Source organism: Schistocerca serialis, chromosome 2 (assembly GCF_023864345.2).
Source record: "Schistocerca serialis cubense isolate TAMUIC-IGC-003099 chromosome 2, iqSchSeri2.2, whole genome shotgun sequence".
Taxonomy (NCBI): Eukaryota; Metazoa; Arthropoda; class Insecta; order Orthoptera; family Acrididae; genus Schistocerca; species Schistocerca serialis.
In genome coordinates, this window is record NC_064639.1 from 463,193,055 (window position 1) to 463,213,501 (window position 20,447).

Genomic DNA, 20,447 nt, shown 5'->3' on the forward strand with positions numbered 1-20,447 from the left:
CCCTCAGCATTGCATGTACTCGACCTAGGACATCACTGTGGTGTTTGCCTAGCGACAGGAGCTTTTAGAATGAGTCCAGTAACCAGTGTCCTGGTGGAGGCTGGAGTCGCTCGATTGCAGATCTGACGTGCACAACTGCTCGCCAGTTAGGTTGCAGACATTCGTAGTTCTCCTGAGCATCCGAATTACCATCTCATTTCTCCACCCTCGGCAGTTTATCTCCCGCATCGGCGGCCCAGGTCAGGGTTCTCAGTTGCTGTTCATGTGCGATCCCTTCTGTCTGAACTGGAGTCCTTCCCTTTACCACCTCCCATCCAGGTCCGTCCGCATGCACCTCCATGGTGTACACCTAGGCCGCAGATTTGTCTGAACCTTTCGCATGAACCTATGGACTCGGTTACTCCTGCCGCACTCCGCTGTCACTACCTCTCGATTCTTGACATTTCCTAGGGCTCTGAAGTGGTTTACACCAACGGCTTGATAGCTGATGGTCATGTTGGTTTTGCCTACGTCCACAGAGGCCATTTTGAACAGCATTCCTTGCCTGATGGCCACAGTGTATTCACTGCAGAGCTGGTGGCCATCTGTCTGTTCATGCCCCGAGGAATCGTTTCTTCTGTATACTGACTCCTTGAGCAGCCTAAAAGTTATTGAGCAGTGCTACCCTCGCTATCCTTTGGTAGCATCCATCCAGGAGTCCATCTATGCCCTGGACTGATCCTGTCGTTCAGTGGTGTTTGTGTGGACCCCAGGACGCGTCGGTATCCCAGGCAATGAACTTGCCGTCACGCTGGCCAAACAGGCTATGCAGTAACCGCTTCTGGAGATGGACATCTCTGAACCTGACCTGCATTCTGACTTACGCAGTGGGGTTTTTTGGCTTTGGGAGACGGAATGGCATAACAGTACACACAACAAACTGCGTGTCTTTAAGGAGACTAAGAATGTGTGAAGACTTCCATGTGGACCTCTCGCAGGAAATCTGTTGTCCTCTACCGGCTCCGCATTGGCCACACTTGGGTGACCCACGGTTACGTCCTGTGCCGTGAAGACCTGCCTGAGTGTCGGTTCGGCACCCGGTTGACAGTGACCCATATTCTGGTGCACTGTCCCACTTTGACTGCCCAGTGACGAAATCTTGGGTTACTGGGCTTGTTGCCACTAATTTTATCTGACAATGCCTCATCGGCCCATTTAGTTTTAAGTTTTATTTGTGAGGGTGGGTTTTATCATTTGATCTAAGTTTTAGCACATGTCCTTTGTCCCTGTGTGTCCTCCACCTTAGTGCTTCTAGGGTGGAGGTTTTAATGTGTTGCAGAGTTGGTGGATTCTCCTTTTTTATTCTTATGGTCAGCCAGCCATGTAATCTGCTTTGTTGTTTTAATCTCTTCATACCGTTTCTTGCGTTTTTGTGGTTTTCTTGTCCCCTTTAGTCCATTTACATGTTTGTTGCCCTTCATCGTTCTTGTAATTTTTCCTTTCATTCCATTTTTCCTTTCATTCCATTTTGAGTTGTCAGTCTCGTTTGTTTTATTCTCACACTTGTGGCATTGTTTTATTCGGAACAAGGGACTTATGACCTCATAGTTTGGTCCCTTTCCCCCTCTTTTAATTCAACCAACCACCCAACCAACTCTTGGAGATTTTTAGAAACAGCATTCAACAGTGTCGTGTCATTGTACAGTAGTATAAATGTTATCTACCAAAAATACAATCACAGGTTTTAACATTTGTTGGGCTTCTACCTTACTGAAGCTGTCTTTGAAAGTTATTTAATTCAGTGCAGTTATTGCTGTTCTAACGAAAGTTTGAGGCAGACTTAGTTTTTTAAGATTACTTGTCCAAAGCAAATCTTTATGGGTGCTAATAACTTGGATTTTGAGTGCGCAGTTTCATGAGTGAAGAGACAGATTAAGCAGTCATTCGATTCATGTACGAGGGCTATCCACAAAGTACATTACGTTTTGGAATTAAAAATAAAGTACTATAATTTTTTTTTAATTATATGCAGATGAAAGCCACACTTAAATGCTACTATTCTACATAGTTGCCATTTAAATTAAGGCACTTACCGTAGCGATGGACGAGCTCGGAAATTCCTTTGTCGTAAAATTCGGCCGCCTGCGCCTTCAACCACGTGGTTCTCTCTTCCTGAAGCTGTGCGTCGTCATCAAAACGCTGCATAGCCAACCACTTCTTCATTGCTGGAAATAAGTGGAAGTCGCTCAGTGCCAGGTCAGGACTGTACGGCGGATGAGGAAACAACTCCCACTTAAAAGATTCGAGAACTTCACGAGTGGTATTTGTCGTGTGGGCCCAGGTGTTGTCGTGAATCAGCAAGATCTATGAGCCCAACTTTCCCCTGCACTTGTTTTGTATTGCTCTTCTGAGGTTGTGCAGAGTTTGGCAATACCTTCGAGAGTTTATTGTAGTGCCTCTTTGCAGGAAATCCACAAAAATCACACCTTTTCTGTCCCAAAAGACAGTTGCCGTCACCTTCCTTGCCGACATTGTCTGCATGCATTTCTTGGGTTTTGGGGGGGAATTTGTGTGGCCCCACTGCGTTGACTGCAATTTTGTCTCGCAGTTCACATGCTTAACCCATGTTTCGTCACCAGTAATGATGCGATCGAGTAATGAGTCGCACAGCTTCAAGAAGAGGTAACCACGTGGTTGAAGGCGCAGGCGGCCGAATTTTACGACGAAGGAATTTCCAAGCTCGTCCATCGCTACGATAAGTGCCTTCATTTAAATGGCAACTATGTAGAAAAGTAGTATTTAAGTGTGGCTTTCATCTGTATATAATTAAAAAAAATTCCAATACTTTAATTATTTTAATTCCAAAACCTAATGTACTTTGTGGATAGCCCTCGTATCAAGCCTGCAAAATTGGACTACATTACAAACTTCGTCCTGTCTGTTAACAGAGATAGGTTAAGTTGACAGCGACATAAAGAGGCCCCCCCCCCCCCCTCCGGGGGCCCACAACTCTTTTTGTGGGTAGTGTGTGGCTCACACGGGGCCCCAAGCTATTGCAGCCTTTCTTCTCTCCAAGGCTGCATTCCCTTCCCCATATCCACTCATTCCCATTCTAGCTCCTCCTCCTGCACCCCCTTTCTCCATCATTTACTCACTTTATGACGACTCAGCTATTACCTAGGTTCTGCTACTCATTTTCGGTCTTGTCTTGTATGTTTCCACTCCCCCTTTTTCTCAGCTTTTTCTTGTCCCCCATGGCACTTGACCTCCCTTTCAAAATTCTGTTTCTGTATTGTGAACAATTTTAGGAAGAACTCCTTTCTTTCATTCCTCCCCCCCCCCCCCCCCCCCTCTCAAAGAAATCCCCTTCTTTCCTCTCTTCCCCACTGTAGCTCCCCTCTGCTCTGCGAGGTTGCCAGCATGCAAAATCATTCCCTGTGGTGGGCCTGTTATGAACCCATTTGGCAGAGTCCCCTGACAACACAGGTATCACACTTCTAATTCCTGAGCTGTTTCCTCTTCACGTACACTTAGGAGTGGTTGCTTGTCATTCCGGTGAATCAGTACTCCCATCAATGGAAGGATCATTGAATGCTGCTTTTTATGACCTCGCGGCCTTCCTTTCCACGGTTACACAGTGGAAGGAGGGCCAGGCTCGCCAGCTTACATTGAAACACTTTCTTCGCAATGTGGTCTGCTCTAGAATGGATGTGACATAGTCACCGCCACCATTTTTTGTGGTAAATACCAAAGACAAGTTTAGCAAAATAGTATCTCAGTAAGATGCGATAGTTTTCGCTGTTGATCAGAATGTCTTCTGTCACCCAGTCTGCAGCTCTTCATGCTTGTGATCATCGTGGTGGTGCCCTGGTGTCAGTTACACCTCACTAGTGTATGAACATGGTCCAGGGATCCTTTTTTCATAGGGATCTCGTACTTCAAGTTGATGAGTAACTCTGGGGCAATCGGGAATGACAGGGTGTTCATTTTGTTCAGCATGTGCAGAAAACTAGGACAATCACATCTATAGTGGTGCCTTTATTCTGGCTTTTGAGGGATATACGCTCCCAAAGAATGTCAAGGTTGTGTAATCAGTGTAGCGTGAAGCTGTGCATCCTGTCACTCAAAAGGTGCTTTCAGTGCTTGGATTTTGGAATATCTTCCCGATGTACGGTGAACTCTCTGTGGTGGCTGTGGACACCGACTCCATGAAAGGAGTCCTTCTGTTCCACCACCCGTGCATGTTGTCATGACTGTCACTCTCCATGCTCAGCAGATAGCTCAGCTTATAAGAAAGAAAAGAAGATACAAGAGTATAAGTCACTGGATCGTTTATCTTACACTGAGGTTCCCCAAAAAATTGGAAGACTTCATCCTTGGTCAATGACTTCTACTTTTGCCGCTGTTACAGCCTTTCCCCTCCTCCCTCTTCTTTACTCCAGTCCTGTCCCTTTCTCCTCTCCCCCTCCCCTGCAGTTCCCACACCCTCCTCTCAGGGTAATGTTCCCACTCCCTGGCTGAAGAAATGCCCCCCTTCTTCAGCACCTGTTGGCATTGGGGCTCCCTCCCAGGACACTTCTCACGGCATCTGTCAGGCTGGAGGCTCGCTCCCACAACTCTGCCAGGGGTACATAGTCTGTGCACACAAATGTTGCCCATTCTCTTTCAGTTTTGGATCTTGCTTCCAGAAGCCTGCTCTCCCTCCGTGCCTTGCCCTCCTCAACCTACCAACGAGAGGAATCTCATCTTACTGATGATGCTCACTCGCCAACCATTTGTGGGTTCTGTGTGTTGTCGGAACCAGGTTGGCTCTTTGAGGGCTTACGGTGGTATTTGCATCTTCATCCAGTTTTGGATCTTGCTTCCAGAAGCCTGCTCTCCCTCCATGCCTTGCCCTCCTCAACCTACCAATTATTATTCACTGTTTCTGTCCCACCAATTGTTCAGAGTTCATGTTGGCACTTTTCTCAGCTCTCTGAGAACTCAGGAGGATGGCATTCCACAGGGCTCCGTATTAAGTGTTCACCTTTCTTTCATTGCTATTAATGAACTTTCTGCCTCTCCCTGTATGTGGATGATTTCTGTGCTAGTTCCCACTCGGTGGCCTCTGCAGAACAGCGGCTGCAGGGTGCCATCTGACAATCTTCCATGTCGACACTCGCACATGGTTTTCAATTCTCTTCCTTAAGTCAAAGGTGGTCCATTTTTATTGTCGTACTATGGTTCGTCCTGATATGGAGCTGTACCTGGATGCCCAGTGCCTGACCATGGTCCTCCATGTGCATTTCTTGGGTCTTCTTTTAACAAGCTTACATGGTTGCCCCCATATCTTCATCTGAAGATTGGCTGTTTGCGTAAATTCAATATTCTTTGCTTCTTTGCCCACAGCTCTTGCAGTGTGGATGTGGTTGTCAAGCTTCCGGATCAGCTGCTCCTCTTGGACCCACTTCACTATCGTGGTATCCGTTTAACCATCGGTGCATTTCTCACCAGCCCTGTACGTGGTCGTCTGGTTGACATGGGGAGCCCTCCTCTTCGATTTGGTGGTCCGAGTTCTTGGTTTCCTATGCCGTTAGTATCTGCTCTTCCCCTGCCTACCCCCTCTGTCATATTCTTTTCATGGCTTCGGGCTGTTGCCCACCCACTGCCCATCATCAGGTAGGTTTACCAATTGGGCTCTGCCCCTCTTCTCTCTGCCGTGACTTCCATCTCCCTTCCTTGTCCTCTTCTCCATGTTCACTCCTGACTCCCACCGCCATCCGCTTGGATAACCCCTCGCCCACAGATTTAGATGGTTCTCTTCGGGGGGGGGTATAAAGACTCCATCAGTCTAATGGTGTTCCACTGTTTGTTCCAAACACTCTTACGGGATTTACGAGATGCCATTGTTTTTTACGTCAAACTCTGCCAGTCAAGCAGGATATGCCTTCACAGCCTCTGTTGGCATGGATCATCATCTCATGCTTGCCACATGTGGGGTGTTCACAGCAGAACTGGTATTCGTCTATCGGGTCCTCGGCTTTATTAAATGGTTCTCCTCACCAGAGTTTTATTAGGTATGGACTCAATGAGTGGCCTTCAGGCTATTGCTTGGAGTTTATTCTGCCATCCCTTGGTATCTGCCATCCATGACTTTCTCACTGTTCTTGGTGATGCTGCATGTCCAGTTGATTTAATTTGGGTTCTTGACCACATAGGCAACTCAGGGAATGAACCTGCTGATCTGGCTGGGGGTTGTGGGCACCTGTTCTCCGTGACCTCACTGTGGGGACAGGTTTGCGGCTTTACATCAAATCCTTTTTGCCAACTCTTGGGAGATGACATCCCTATGTCATAAACTTCGCACCATCTAGAAGACTCCAGACAAGTGGTGATCTTCCCTCTGCCTCTCCCAGCGGGAACCTGCTGTCCTCTACTGTCTTCATATTGGGCATACTAGGTTGACTCATGGTTTTTTTACTCTACAGTGATCCATGCCACACCCTTTTTAGGTGTGTGGCTCCTGTCACAGTGATCCATATTCCATATTTTGCTGGACTGCTTGTCCCTTTTGGTCCTTTGCACTAAATACGCCTTCCCACCTTCCTTGTCCTGGAGTGTTAGCGGACGATCCTCACGTGATTACGTCTGTCCTCAGTTTTCTTCGTGAAATGGTTTGTCCTCTTAGGTATAAGTCCTTGAACTTTCCTCCTGAATTTTAGTCCCTCAGTTAGCGTGGGTGTTGGTTATGGAGGTCTTGACCATACCTCCACACTGACCAGGTTATACCAACCTTTTCCCTGCATTTTGTGTGGCCTGTTGCGCTATTTTGTTTTCCTGTTTCTTGTGTCGTCTTCCCCTGTTGTTATCCCTGTTGAACCATCATAATGGTACGGTGTAGATGTCAGGACAGATTGGTGGTGGTGCTGGCACCCTACCGCCTGTACTATTTTTGGAACATTCCTGTTCTCACAGTTTTCACCCCCCTTTCCCCCTCCCCCCTCCTGTTCTTCTTTGTGCTGCCCTGATACCCCTTCTCCCCTGTTTGTTTGCACGTTATCCCTTCCCCTTAACTGAACTGTGCCATTTCTGTTGTTTCTTTTGATTTCTGCCATTCTAGATCAGTGACCTCGCTGTTTGGTTCCCTCCACCAAATCAACCAACCAATCAATGCTGCAATAGATCACCAGCACATACAGCCACCCCGTGTGGTGAAACTGCTTATGTATCCATCTGACTGAGCCTTCTGAAGACACAGGGATCACACTTCTGGTACCTGAGCTATCATCACCTTTTATGTGCTTAGGAATGTTCACTTGTCTTTCGGTGCATCAGAACTCCCAGCAGTGCAACTGTGCCAGGTGGCCCTTGCTGCAGCTGGGTGGTGCCCAAGGGGTGAGCCCCTGATGATACCAGGATGGATCCAGGTTCCCTACTGATTAAACCCTCTTCTGCCTGTCAGTCAGCTTCCCTTTGTGCTTGCAAATATTTAAGAAACATCCCTCAGTGACCATTACTCCTCACCAGTCCTTAAATATGACTGAAGGTGTTATTTTCCACAAGGCTATGCTCCTTTAATCTGATGAAGAACTCTGAATTAAACTGGAACGCTATGGTGTTCATTTCATCTAGTGAGTTCAGATAGGTCCTAAGGGAATTGCGTTGATACTGGTTCCCTCATCCTGGTTTTTGTGGGGGATATCATTCCCACGCTGAATTGCCTGATATATAAAAAGGAAGGGAAGGTTCATGAATTCAAAACTCTCAAGCATATGTCCCCCACTGATGCCCCATAGAAATTCAACTGTCTCTATCCGGTACCTGTAACCACTGCCTTTGCTTCTGTTGCGTCTTTTCATCTTTCTCCTTACCTCAGTTCTGTCCCCCTTTCCCTTTCCTCCTCCCTGGTGGTTCCTGTTCCCTCCCCTCATGGAACCACTCCTTGGCTGGAGAAGAAACTATCTTCTCTGGCATCTGCCAGGGCTGGGGCTTCCTCTAGGAACCCTCCAACCAATTGTCTCCAGGACAAGAAGTCTGTTACTTAGTCAGACACAGGACCCACACTCTGTGGGCCTCAAGGACACTCGTTCTCTTTTAGAGCATGATGGTTTACATTCGTAGAAGTTGCTCCATCGTTACTGGTGATGGACACTGACTCAGTATGACCAATTCTGGCCTGTTTGTTGTCCAATCAGCCTCTTGTATTACTCTCATCCGATGGAACCGCTACGGTTACTGTTGTAACCTTCTGGAATTGGAGTCTCTTCTTTCTCTCTGCTCTGTAGCTTGTGTTGTATTGCAGGTATCTCATTTTATGGATATTCATTCGCCATCTCTTCATGGTTTTCAGGCCTTCTGCCAGAACCAAGCTGGCCCTTTACGAGTCTCCAGTGTTGTCTGTACATCAGTCTGCATGGACATTATTAGATCATGTGCTTCTCTTCATACTGCACTGGAAGTGACAGCTGTTCAGGTCCATTTAGAGCTCCCTCCCACATTTCTTCTGCTTGGGGATTTTAACACCCGTAACTGTCTGTGAGGTGGTAGTGCAACCACTAAGTAGGGCAAGGTTATTGAAGATCAACTGGCAGGGCTTCATCTCTGCCTCCTCAATACTGGAGTCTCTACACACTTTAGTGTGGCACATGGCACTTTCTTGGCCATTGATCTTTCTGTCTGTGGTCCTGTATCCATACCCTCCATTCAGTGGGGAGTCATGAGTTGTGTGACAGCAATAATCTTATATTTTCTTCAGCATCACTCACCTGGACACCTTTCCAGGTGAGCCTTTACTATTACTGATTGGGATGCCTTTTCCTTGGCTGCCATCCAAACTATTCCACCACACAATGGCTTGATGAGCCATTAAAGAATTTGGCCAACATCATCGTTTCGGCTGGTGCATGGCGAATCCTTGCTCCTCGGGTTCTCCCGAAGCAAAGGCTGTCCCTTGGTGGACCCTGAAATTGCTGCAGTTATGAAAGACCACTGTCATGCCCTCCAACACTACAGATGGTACCAATATATATCTCCCTCCCTCCCTCCCTCCCACCCTCCCTACAGGTATGGATAAAGATCAGGGATGCTTTTGACCGCCATCCTCCTACATGTGTCCCAGGAATTTCCTTGAATAATGATATCTTCATCAGCCTGGTCTGTCACAGAGCACTTTGCTCGACATTTTGCCCAGGCCTCAGTGTTGGTCCACCATCTGCCCGTGCTCTATCTTCTCAAACACTGTGTTTCTGTTTATGTTTTGTTTCACAATGCCTTGAGGCTTATAATGCCCAGTTTACCAAGTGGGAATTCGCTAGCACACTTGCTCTCTGTCCCTAGATGGCTCATGAATTGGTCTGTGTGCACAACCAAGTGCTTGAACACTTATCAGGGACTAGCTAATGTCATATACTTGCCCATTTTAACTGTATCTACAATGAGGGGGAACGCTCTTCCCAGTGGTGAGAAATGGGTTGTTATTCCAGGTTTGAAATTGAGTAAACTGCCATTTCAGATAGACAGCTATCATCAAATCTGTTTAACTAATGTCTTCTGCAAGTTACTTGAATGTATGGCGAGTCAAAGGCTGTATTGGTTCGTTGAATCCCGGGACATTGTGGCTTCGACCAGGGTGTCCTTTGCCGAGGCCACTCTACTGCAGATAATGTGGTCCACCTGGAATTTGCCAGCCAAACATCTTTTGCTTGGCATCTTTTGTTGGAGTTCTCTTCAATCTGCATAAAGTTTAAGTTACCAAAGATGCCACCATATGCTTGCCACCTTACATGCGTGGGACCTCTGTGGCTCACTCCTGATTTTTATTTGGAACTTCCTTCCATGCCGCACTTTTAAGGTAGAGGCTGGTGTTTCCTGTGGCACCTCCACTCTGCAGAAAAATGGGGTTCCACAGGGTTCTGTTTTGAGGGTCTGTCTCTTTAGTGGCTATCAGTGGCCTGGTGGTGGCTGCAGGGCCTAAAGTGTTCCCCTCGTAGTATGCTGATGATGATTTTCTTTGTCCATGAAGGGAATTGCTGAATGTAGACTGCAAGGAGCAATGCACAGAGTGAAGTCTTTGGCTGTCAGTAATGGCTTCCATTTTTCTGCTGCCAAGACCAGTGTGAGGCATTTCTGTCATCGCCATACAAACCATCCCCATCCGGACCTTGTTGCCCAGTATCTCAATGTGGTGGGTTCTCATCATTTTTTGGGACTGGTCTTTGATGCCTGGTTGACATGACTTCTGCATCTTCATCAACTAAACGGTACATTTGGATGGCACCTCAATGCTCTTCAATGCCTCAGCCACACCAACTGGGGCATAGATTGCTATACTCCGTTAAGACTCTACAGAGCATTGGCTCATTCCCTTCTGGATTACACATATGGCTCAGCATCACCTTCGAAATTACAATTGCGGGACCATATAGTCTATTGTGGGGTATCACTGGCAACTGGTACCTTTCAGACTTGCCCAGACACCAGCCTCCTACCGGAGGCAGGGGTTCCATCATTGTGGTTTCTGTGCAGTTGATCGCTTATGCATTGTGTGTCCATTGCTCCCTGGAGTACCCAAACTACCATCTGGTCTTTCCAGATACAAGGATCCACCTCCTGCAGTGGCAGCCCAGGTCATTTTTTTTTTCTAAACGCTATCTTTACCATCTACCACTTCTCCTCTTGGCCCGTTCATGTACACCTTCATGGTGCCTCCCCTGTCTGCAGCTCTTGCTTAACATGTCACAAAGTCCGAAAGAGTCGGTTCATCCTGAAGCCCTCCGTCACCAATTACTCTCAATTCTCAGCATTTTTCATGGTTTAGAAGTTGTCTATACTGATGGCTCAATAGTTGTCAGTTACCCTGGCTTTGCTTACATTCGTGTGATGTAACGAAGTCCACTCCTTGGCAGATGGCTGCAGTTTTTTCACTGTGGAGTTCATGGCTATCTCTCGTGCTCTTAAGTGTGTCCGTTCCTGCACCAGTGAGTGCTTCCCCATCTGTAGCAACCCTTTGAGCAGTTTACAAGCTCTTTATCAGTGTTACGTTTGCCATCCCTTGTTCCTGGCTATCCGGGCTTCCCTTTTTGCCCTCTAGCAGTGTGGATGCTTGGTGGTCTTCGTCTGGACACTTACGTTAGTATCTCGAGGAATGAACTCTCAGACAGGCTGGCCAAATCGGCTACCACTTTCTGATCAGTATTCCAGCAGGGTGAATATGCGAACAAGGGCAAAAAATTCCGGATCTCCCGGTTAAAAATAAATTTGCTCCTGGGTGAAAATACACTTTTTCCATGTTAAGTGACAGTATACTTTCCGTCGGAACGGTAAAACTTATCAATCCTTTGAATGGATATGGTTTTATACAGCAGCATAGAATTTCTCAGCACTTTAGAAAACAAAACTCAGGGGGAAAAACAAGTTTTGGAAAGATCTTTGATGTGTAGCAACATGTACATTGCATATTTTCGTATTACGAAAGTATGAATTCAAATTCCACCAACAGGAAAAGTTAATGGTTTAAGTTAATATATGAGGGCAGTTCAATAAGTAATGCAACACATTTTTTTTCTGAAACAGGGGTTGTTTTATTCAGCATTGAAATACACCAGGTTATTCCCCAATCTTTTAGCTACACAACACTATTTTTCAACGTAATCTCCATTCAATGCTACGGCCTTACGCCACCTTGAAATGAAATGAGGGCCTGTATGCCTGCACGGTACCATTCCACTGGTCGATGTCGGAGCCAACGTCGTACTGCATCAATAACTTCTTCATCATCCGCGTAGTGCCTCCCACGGATTGCGTCCTTCATTGGGCCAAACATATGGAAATCCGATGAGAGATCGGGGCTGTAGGGTGCATGAGGAAGAACAGTCCACTGAAGTTTTGTGAGCTCCTCTCGGGTGCGAAGACTTGTGTGAGGTCTTGCGTTGTCATGAAGAAGGAGAAGTTCGTTCAGATTTTTGTGCCTACGAACACAGTGAAGTCGTTTCTTCAATTTCTGAAGAGTAGCACAATACACTTCAGAGTTGATCGTTTGACCATGGGGAGGGACATCGAACAGAATAACCCCTTCAGCGTCCCAGAAGACTGTAACCATGACTTTACCGGCTGAGGGTATGGCTTTAAACTTTTTCTTGGTAGGGGAGTGGGTGTGGCGCCACTCCATTGATTGCCGTTTTGTTTCAGGTTCGAAGTGATGAACCCATGTTTCATCGCCTGTAACAATCTTTGACAAGAAATTGTCACCCTCAGCCACATGACGAGCAAGCAATTCCGCACAGATGGTTCTCCTTTGCTCTTTATGGTGTTCGGTTAGACAACGAGGGACCCAGCGGGAACAAACCTTTGAATATCCCAACTGGTGAACAATTGTGACAGCACTACCAACAGAGATGTCAAGTTGAGCACTGAGTTGTTTGATGGTGATCCGTCGATCATCTCGAACGAGTGTGTTCGCACGCTCCGCCATTGCAGGAGTCACAGCTGTGCACGGCTGGCCCGCACGCGCGAGATCAGACAGTCTTGCTTGACCTTGCAGTGATGATGACACACGCTTTGCCCAACGACTCACCGTGCTTTTGTCCACTGCCAGATCACCGTAGACATTCTGCAAGCGCCTATGAATATCTGAGATGCCCTGGTTTTCCGCCAAAAGAAACTCAATCACTGCCCGTTGTTTGCAACGCACATCCGTTACAGACGCCATTTTAACAGCTCCGTACAGCGCTGCCACCTGTCGGAAGTCAATGAAACTATACGAGACGGAGCGGGAATGTTTGAAAACATTCCACAAGAAATTTCCGGTTTTTTCAACCAAAATTGGCTGAGAAAAAAAATGTGTTGCATTACTTATTGAACTGCCCTCGTACATAGTATTGCTACAAGAAAAGAAAAGAAAAGCTTTTTCGTATCATATTCATCAGGAAGATTAATAAGATACAAGAGAAGCTAAGCTTTCACATATAATGTTGATCTGTTCAGCACATGTTACACTTTAAGATAAATTACACAAAACGCCAGTAAAAGTTTTAATACCGACATAAATCTCTGATCTTCTGGGCTCGAAATTCTTCTAAATGGCTTGTCATCAAAGAGTTGATTTTTAAATGAGTGCAAGTGCCCTGTGATTTAAGAAATTCATCGTACATTCTTGCACATTGTTCATCTTGCATGAAAGGAAATTTACTTTGAAAATAACGTTTTTCGAACCCCAATTCGCAATATTTTCCCGCGACTTGTTACATTCATTTCAGCAGTTGCCAGAGAGTGCCAGATAAGAGGCGTGCTTGTGCAGCTACGGTGATGTAGGAAGCTCTTATGTTAATATGTGTAAAACATTAAAAAATCTTACTTACATTATGTCATAAAAGAAACAAGACATCTTAGGATACTTCAAGAGCATCGGAATTTCGTGAACCATACTAAAATGCATAGTTTGCCTTAAAGCGCACGTTTGTATGTCCATATTCCCAATGACGTAGGCCTCGACCTGATATTAAGCTTTTCGGTGTGATTTTCGGGACTTAAATTTTCTCAGAGTACCATACTGTATTATCTCATGCTTGGTTCTTTATTATGGCATAATGCCATATGTGCTAGAACATGAAAACGTGCCCTTGAAATGCAGTGAACAGTTGAAACTAGCCAATAGTGTGGAATTAAACACTTTGTTTCAAATAAATTTACTGCCTCAGCAGGAAAGCTTAATAAAAGCCAAATTTCTTTAGCAAACCAACAAAAATAGCTTCATTCTGCAAGGCGATTAATGCTTGACTGTCGGAAAGGTGGAAATAAAATAAAATAAAATCTGAGACCAGTACCACATTTTAGCCTTCTGTAATTATGTGAATGTATTTTAATTCACTTGATAGCTCCCAGCCACAGAAATCCATCTTGTTTTCATGTGATGTTGGAGCAGTAAACGAAGAGGAAACAGAAAAATCAATAAACATAAACACGGGTCTCATGGAGACCACCCCGCACCGCAATATAACTTGGACTGCTCTGCGCATCAGAACGTCAAATATTAAAGACTTTTCAAAAATAAGTTCATTTTGTAGTGCACATCTTTCTGAAGAGTCTGATGCATAAAACATATATCTTCGAGGAAATGTAAGACATGTTATTTGGTCTTAAGCGTGCCGAAGTGCAATGCCACGCCTCTTCAAACAACATTCTTGTACCACATGTCTCTGTATTTCGCTCTGTGGAACTCGAACATGCGTATTTTGTAATGGATGCCATCAAACTATTTCAGGACAGTGGAAATTAAAAAGTCCTGTAGTGCCTCTCCTGCTCCCAGTCGTCCAGTTTGACATTTGCCCCGTTTAAAAATATAAAAAAATTTAAAAATTGCAATTAATACTGTGTGGGATTATTTGTAACCGGGAGAACAAGAACTCTTCAGAAAATCTGGACTCTTTATTGCCTATTATCTAAATTGCTCTACTGTGTGACATAAAATTAAATATAGGATACCTAAAGCCAGTATAGACAAGACGCAGGCAGACAGTACACATTTCTTCAGTCCTTAGGTCCTAGGGATTTTTCTCTCTAATCTTGCTACAACTGTACATGGCATGCTTTCCTTTCTGCAAAAGAACTATTACTCATCTAATACCGAAAAAGCTGTTAATACAAATAGTACCAAAGACTGGTGTGGTTTCTCGATCTGATTATGTCTATTTTGTCACTATCTGCTAGATAACAGAAAATAGGCCTTTCTAACATTGCAGCAATTGTAACACACACCAAATAAGCGAGGCTGTTTTGGCAATAACGACCATTTTTATGGTACGACAATATAATTCACGGAGTACCTATTTGGCCTACTACAATCAAAAGGAAATAGTTTCACATTTCATTCATACGCTCCAGTTTCTCATGCACGAGACCGAAAAGTAGTAGAACGAGATTTTTGTATAAATTTGGAATCTTCATATTCTTCCATAATTTGTGTGATGTCCCCGTTTCTTCTCCTTACTAGTTCTAACAAACAATATTGTCATCACTAATTCTGTAACTATTCCTACCATTGTCAAAACTCATTCTCCGGTTAACTTTACTAACCCTGCCACAATCACCGGTTAAGTTATACAGTGATTATTCTCCAGTTAGGTGTTAGTAGGTGTTTGTGCAATGCGTTTTCCGCACTACTCCCAGAATGGAATTTAAGTGACTGCTAGCTGGGGACTACAACTAGCCCTGTCTAGTGTTGCAATCTGGCCAAAAATTTTGTCATTTCACTTTCTTGGATACACCTTGAAGATAATACATAATCTTTCTACCTGTTATTCCTGTTAGTCGTGTATTTCTACTCAGATAGTCTGAATCTATGGATTTCACTAGTAATTATAACATTGCTGAGCATTTGCAAACCAAATCAATCGCATAAACAAGCAGCAGTTGGCATACACTGGTTTGGCTTTATTCCGCTCAGCTTGTATAGCCCCATCCCGTTTTGTCTGCAGGAAAATTCATTTCTAGATGCGACGAGGATAGCCTTGGCAGACACATCATGCACGCATTCAAAAATCAACTTATAATTCATTCAGAAATCAACTTAGACTGTGTTCAAAAATGTCCAAAACCAGCAGGGGGTGTGTTCCACAATCATTGAATAATCGATAGTCCTACGTGCGCTGGATGCTAGGTGCTTTGTGAAACAGTTTTTTTCCTCAAGAATATGAATTTTCCCCTCCCCCCAAAATTGCCACCTGGTTCAGATACTGCAGTTTGCCGCCCTCCCTCCACTAGAGCTGGGCCTGCTGCACACGTGTGAATCTGGCTGCTTGGACGTGCCAGTAACATTTTTCCGGGTACCCCATGTGGCTGGTTGCTGCTACTGCTGCTTACACAGCCAACAGCCACACTTCTGTAGCCAGAAGAGGGAGAAGGTGTACTCATACGCGACTCCACTGCGCGTGTGGATGAGCCCACTCATATCTGCTTGAATGAATCTAATGTAAACAGTTGTGACGTCACACTCATTGGAGGCAAATTGTTGTTATGAAGCATTGCATAGTCTAGGAAGACACATTTTGCTGTTGGCAGATGCTTGCATGTGCACTGTGCTATTTTATATGGCACGTTCATGTTTTAATGCTGCAGTATTATTCTGCAGTAGTGGGCTACAGTAATATCCTTTGTTAGAGTATCAGTTCTTACCAGTCGAAATTACAAAAATATAACTGAAAACTAAAACAACGAAAAATTTCTGGAATTCTAAAAGATTCCCCGGATGAAAAAATTCCCAGGTTTTTCACGGATCTCCTGGTTGTTCCAGGCCGTATACACGTCCAGAATCATATTGTTAATCGCCGTGAAGTTCTGAGGAGTTGGAATCTGGAATATATGCATTGGCCATACTTGGCTGACTCATGGTTGTCTCCTCCATTGTGAGGATCCACCTCAGTGTTGTTGCATTGCCCATTTGACAGTTGTTCACATTTTGCTGGACTATCCTAACCCAGGCGCCTTGCAGTGGAATCTTCTGACTCGCTACCTATGATGTTAGCGGACGATGGGACGATGCCTCAGTAGCTGATCTGGTTTTACAGTTTATTCATTAAGGGGATTTTTTTATCCCCCCCCCCTCTCTCTCTCTCTCTCTCTCTCTCTCTCTCTCTCTCTGAGGGAACCCCAGCCCATCGAGTGACTGGCAGGACTCCCTGTTGCCCTCACTGCCCTGAAGACGCAGTGGCTGTCTGGGCCATCACACTTTGTGCCAACAGTTTATTTTGAACTATTGCTCAATCATCTGTTTTTAAGAATGTGTCAGTGAGTTGAAATTTTATGTTTGTTAGTTAGTATGTGTTTTTCATATTTTATAATGCAATGTAATTTGGTACCTAGCTGATGTATTCAGTAAGAACTAACTAACTGCCTGCTTACCTCTCTTAAAAACAACTATTATATATTAACATGCTTATTTTTATCAGTAATTTCAACATTGATAGAACCGATAGAAGTAGAAGACTGCTTTCAGTATTAAGCAAATGTTACTTTTCAATGTTGAACTGTGCTCTTATGCTGTGACAAGTTCCGTCAAAATTGGTCAACTCAGTGGCAGTGGATTAATACTACTACACTAGAAATCAAAAATGCCAATGTTCATGTGTGGCCTCGTAGAAAATTAACTGCAGAAATGTTTTGAGCTATAAAAGAAGCTGATAAAGAGGTATGTGGACCTAAAATAAATCCACCACCAATTCAATATACACACAAACTATAGAAATTTTTATCATTGATATTGTTACTTTTGTGTCGGGCCTCGTACATACCGTTCTACAGCTAAGTGAGAACACTTCTGTGGTAACTGCTCATCCTTTGCTACAGAGTTCATAAATTTTAATGAAAATTTTCACTACATAACATGACACATCCAATAATTTCTCAGGAACATGAAAAGTTTTGTTTCTTTCGTGTATTTTTTGTGTAATGTCTCTTTGTAAAAAAACTATCTTAATTATTCTCTTACTGGCTGAGCTATCCAGGAATGACTCAAAACCTGTCGTTAAATCTTCAATTCTGCCAGGATCTCTCCCCGTATTTGCAAAACCCCTAGAAAAGATCTGTTGCATACCTTGATATACTAGCAGCCCTGGAAGAAAGTTATTAGTTGAAATTTGCTTAGTCACAGTCACTGGGGTATTTCCAAAATGAATTTTTCATGCTAGACAAGCAGTTTTAATCTAGCAAAAAGTTTGTTGCTGGCACATACCTGCTGCAGAGAGAATGATTACTGTTATGGTTAGTGTAATGCAGTTTTCAGCTGTGGTTTAATTGTGCTGCTTTTTTTTTAATTTCAGGTCAATCTCTATTTATCTAGATACAGTGAACATCTTCATACGAATTGCTATGATTCTAGCTGGTTCAGGAAGCAACAGAAGGAAATAATGAAGATCAAACTAAATTCTATGTAAAATAATCTTTGTAATTGATTTAAATTGGTACTTCATTTCCTTAAGTTATTGTGTAACTTCTTATTACCTAATAAAAACTTAAAAATTGCAACAGGACAATTCAAACTGTAATATTATTTTGGTTGTTAGTAAATTAGAAACCCTTTTATTATATGCTTAAAAAAAGCTAAGAATGACAAGATAAGAATTATTTTGTGGTTATTTAGGATGAACTACAGAAATACTTTATTACTGATTTTTTTTGTTTAATTTTTTTTCCTATTACCTTTTCCCATTTGTTAAAAGTATTATAAAATTTGATTTATAGATTTATCTAGTCTGCACTTGAAGTGTTGGCTACCGCTACAGTATTTGGTGAATTAAGTCAACAATATAATCAGGTTTTAACAGTTGTTATAATGTCAATAATGAATGTGTGTCAATACATGTTTTGTCACTCTTTCTTGGCAGTCTTTTGACACTTTGTTCCCCAGACAGTTATATTCTTAAATTTTTCATTTTGTAGACAGTCTACATGTTCTATCCTTTGTCACCTTCCCTCTTTAACCTTCTGTAGTTTGTCTGTTATGACAGTGAACCCTTTTTAGATAAGATGGATTTTCAGAAGATTCTGAATAATGTGTACATGTGCCTATTGGTTGAAAAATTGTATTTGATCCCAAAAATTAATCATGTGTCAATTCCAGCAATTTAATTTTTTTTCTTTGGAGCTGGTGCTGTGCACACCCCGAGAGTTGGCCTCTTAATCCATTGGCTACCATGAGCATCATACTTGTCAGTGTGCCTGCCAGTTCATCTTAACAACAACAAAAAAAATTTGGAAAACGAATAAAATTATTTTACCTCATCCTTATTTGTACAAGACTCTTACAGGATAACATTCTGAAGGGAAAAATCTACCATGCAGATAAATCATATCTCAGTGCAACATGCAAACTTCGCACCATGAGGATGCTGACTGCTGCAGATTAGTCATCTCTCAATGAGAATTAGACGTAAAAAACTTATGAACTATAGTTGTACTACAAATGAAAATAAAGGAAAGCTATCACTTGTATTGTACAAAATTTATTGGAATAGGCAAATAGAATTGAGGATGCAGGTGTGTACGGTAAGTACATGTTTAAATACAAAGATGGGCAGAGCTGTCCTAGGTGTCCTAGTTAGTAATCACCAAAAAGTTAGTTTTTTAAGCTTTAGATATTCCATGAGGTTCAGAAATCTTCACAAAACATTCTTGGCATATCTTTCTCACTTTTCCCACTATCTTTTCCTTATGTAACTGTAGGGCAATGGCCTGTTCTATTTCCTGATGTTGGATCATGAGATTGTGGTAAACTTTGTTGGCTCCTGGAGAATGTTGAACAAGTTAGTGTATCCGATTTCCTGTATACTCGATAACAAAATGTGAACAATGTATAATACTCCATAATTCTAGAGCAAGTAGAACTCTAAGAAGCTATAGCTGCAGTAAAGGCTAATCTGATAACAGTGAAGAAGAAGCAAGAGTCAATTTAGAAGAGGCACAGGATCCAGTATTTATCATCAGTGTTCTGCCTAAAGGCAGGTTTTCACATGGTAGTTCGCCAGGCTGTCTGGTCTTCTGCCATCCTCTTCAGGTCTGCATAATTTCCTCTTCCCTTTGTTGTCTATCACCTTGTATCTCCTTCTTCCTCTGTCTTCTCCCACAAACCAATCCTTCCAAAGCATCTACTAGCAAGCACTCCCTTCTCAATGAATGTCCCAACCAGTTCTTTTTCCTTTCTCTTACAACCTTCAGCAGACATCTTCTCTCACCAACCCTTTCCAATACTCTTTCATTACTCACTCTTTCCATTCAGCCTATTCTCTCCATTCTCCTCCACATCCACATCTCAAATGATTCTAACCTTTTTTCATCCGCTCGTCTCAGTGTCCATGTTTCTGCCCTATATAGTGCCACACTCCAGACAAAATGTTTGCCAAGCCTTTTCCTTAGTCCTTTATCTAATTTGCCACATAAGTCTCATCTTTCTGTTGAATGCCTCCTTCGCTATGGCAATTCGGGTTTTCACCTCCTGGTGACATCTCAAGTCTTCAGTTATTGTGCTTCCGAGATATTTAAATTGACTTACTTGGTTAATGGTAGATTGTCCTATTTTAATATTGGACCGTCTGTGTCTTGTACTGATGATCATACTCTGTTTTTGCTGTGTTTATTTGCATCCCATATTCCACACAAGCTTCATTCAGATCTTTGAGCACGTTATTCACTGTCCGCTCACTTTCTGCCACTAATACCATGTCATCTGCAAATCTTATACATTCTATTCTCTTTCCACCAATACATATTCCTCTTTTCCCATCTAAACTTTTCGCAATAATCTCTTCAAGGTATACGTTAAACAGCAGTGGGGAAAGGAAACAACCTTGTATAACACCTCGTCCAATGATGCTTCCTTCTGACATTTCATTTCCAATCCTTATCCTTACTTTCTGGTGTAAATATAGATTCTGTATCAGTCGTCTCTCTTTCCAATCTACTCCTTTCCTCTTCAAGATATACATCAGCTTGTGCCACTGAAC

General features: G+C 43.4%; 1 protein-coding gene across 2 annotated transcripts in view; it reads left to right on the forward strand.

The window, feature by feature from the left end:
• LOC126457366 (growth hormone-inducible transmembrane protein-like) overlaps positions 1-17,981 on the forward strand; it is an 87,889-nt gene extending 69,908 nt beyond the window's left edge. For both annotated transcript variants that reach the window (XM_050093610.1, XM_050093609.1), the window contains exon 8: positions 17,769-17,981. In XM_050093610.1, coding sequence (XP_049949567.1) covers positions 17,769-17,856 — 88 coding nt within the window. In that variant the 3' untranslated portion in view covers positions 17,857-17,981. The remainder of the gene's footprint in view (positions 1-17,768) is intronic.
• Positions 17,982-20,447: the final 2,466 nt, after the last annotated feature.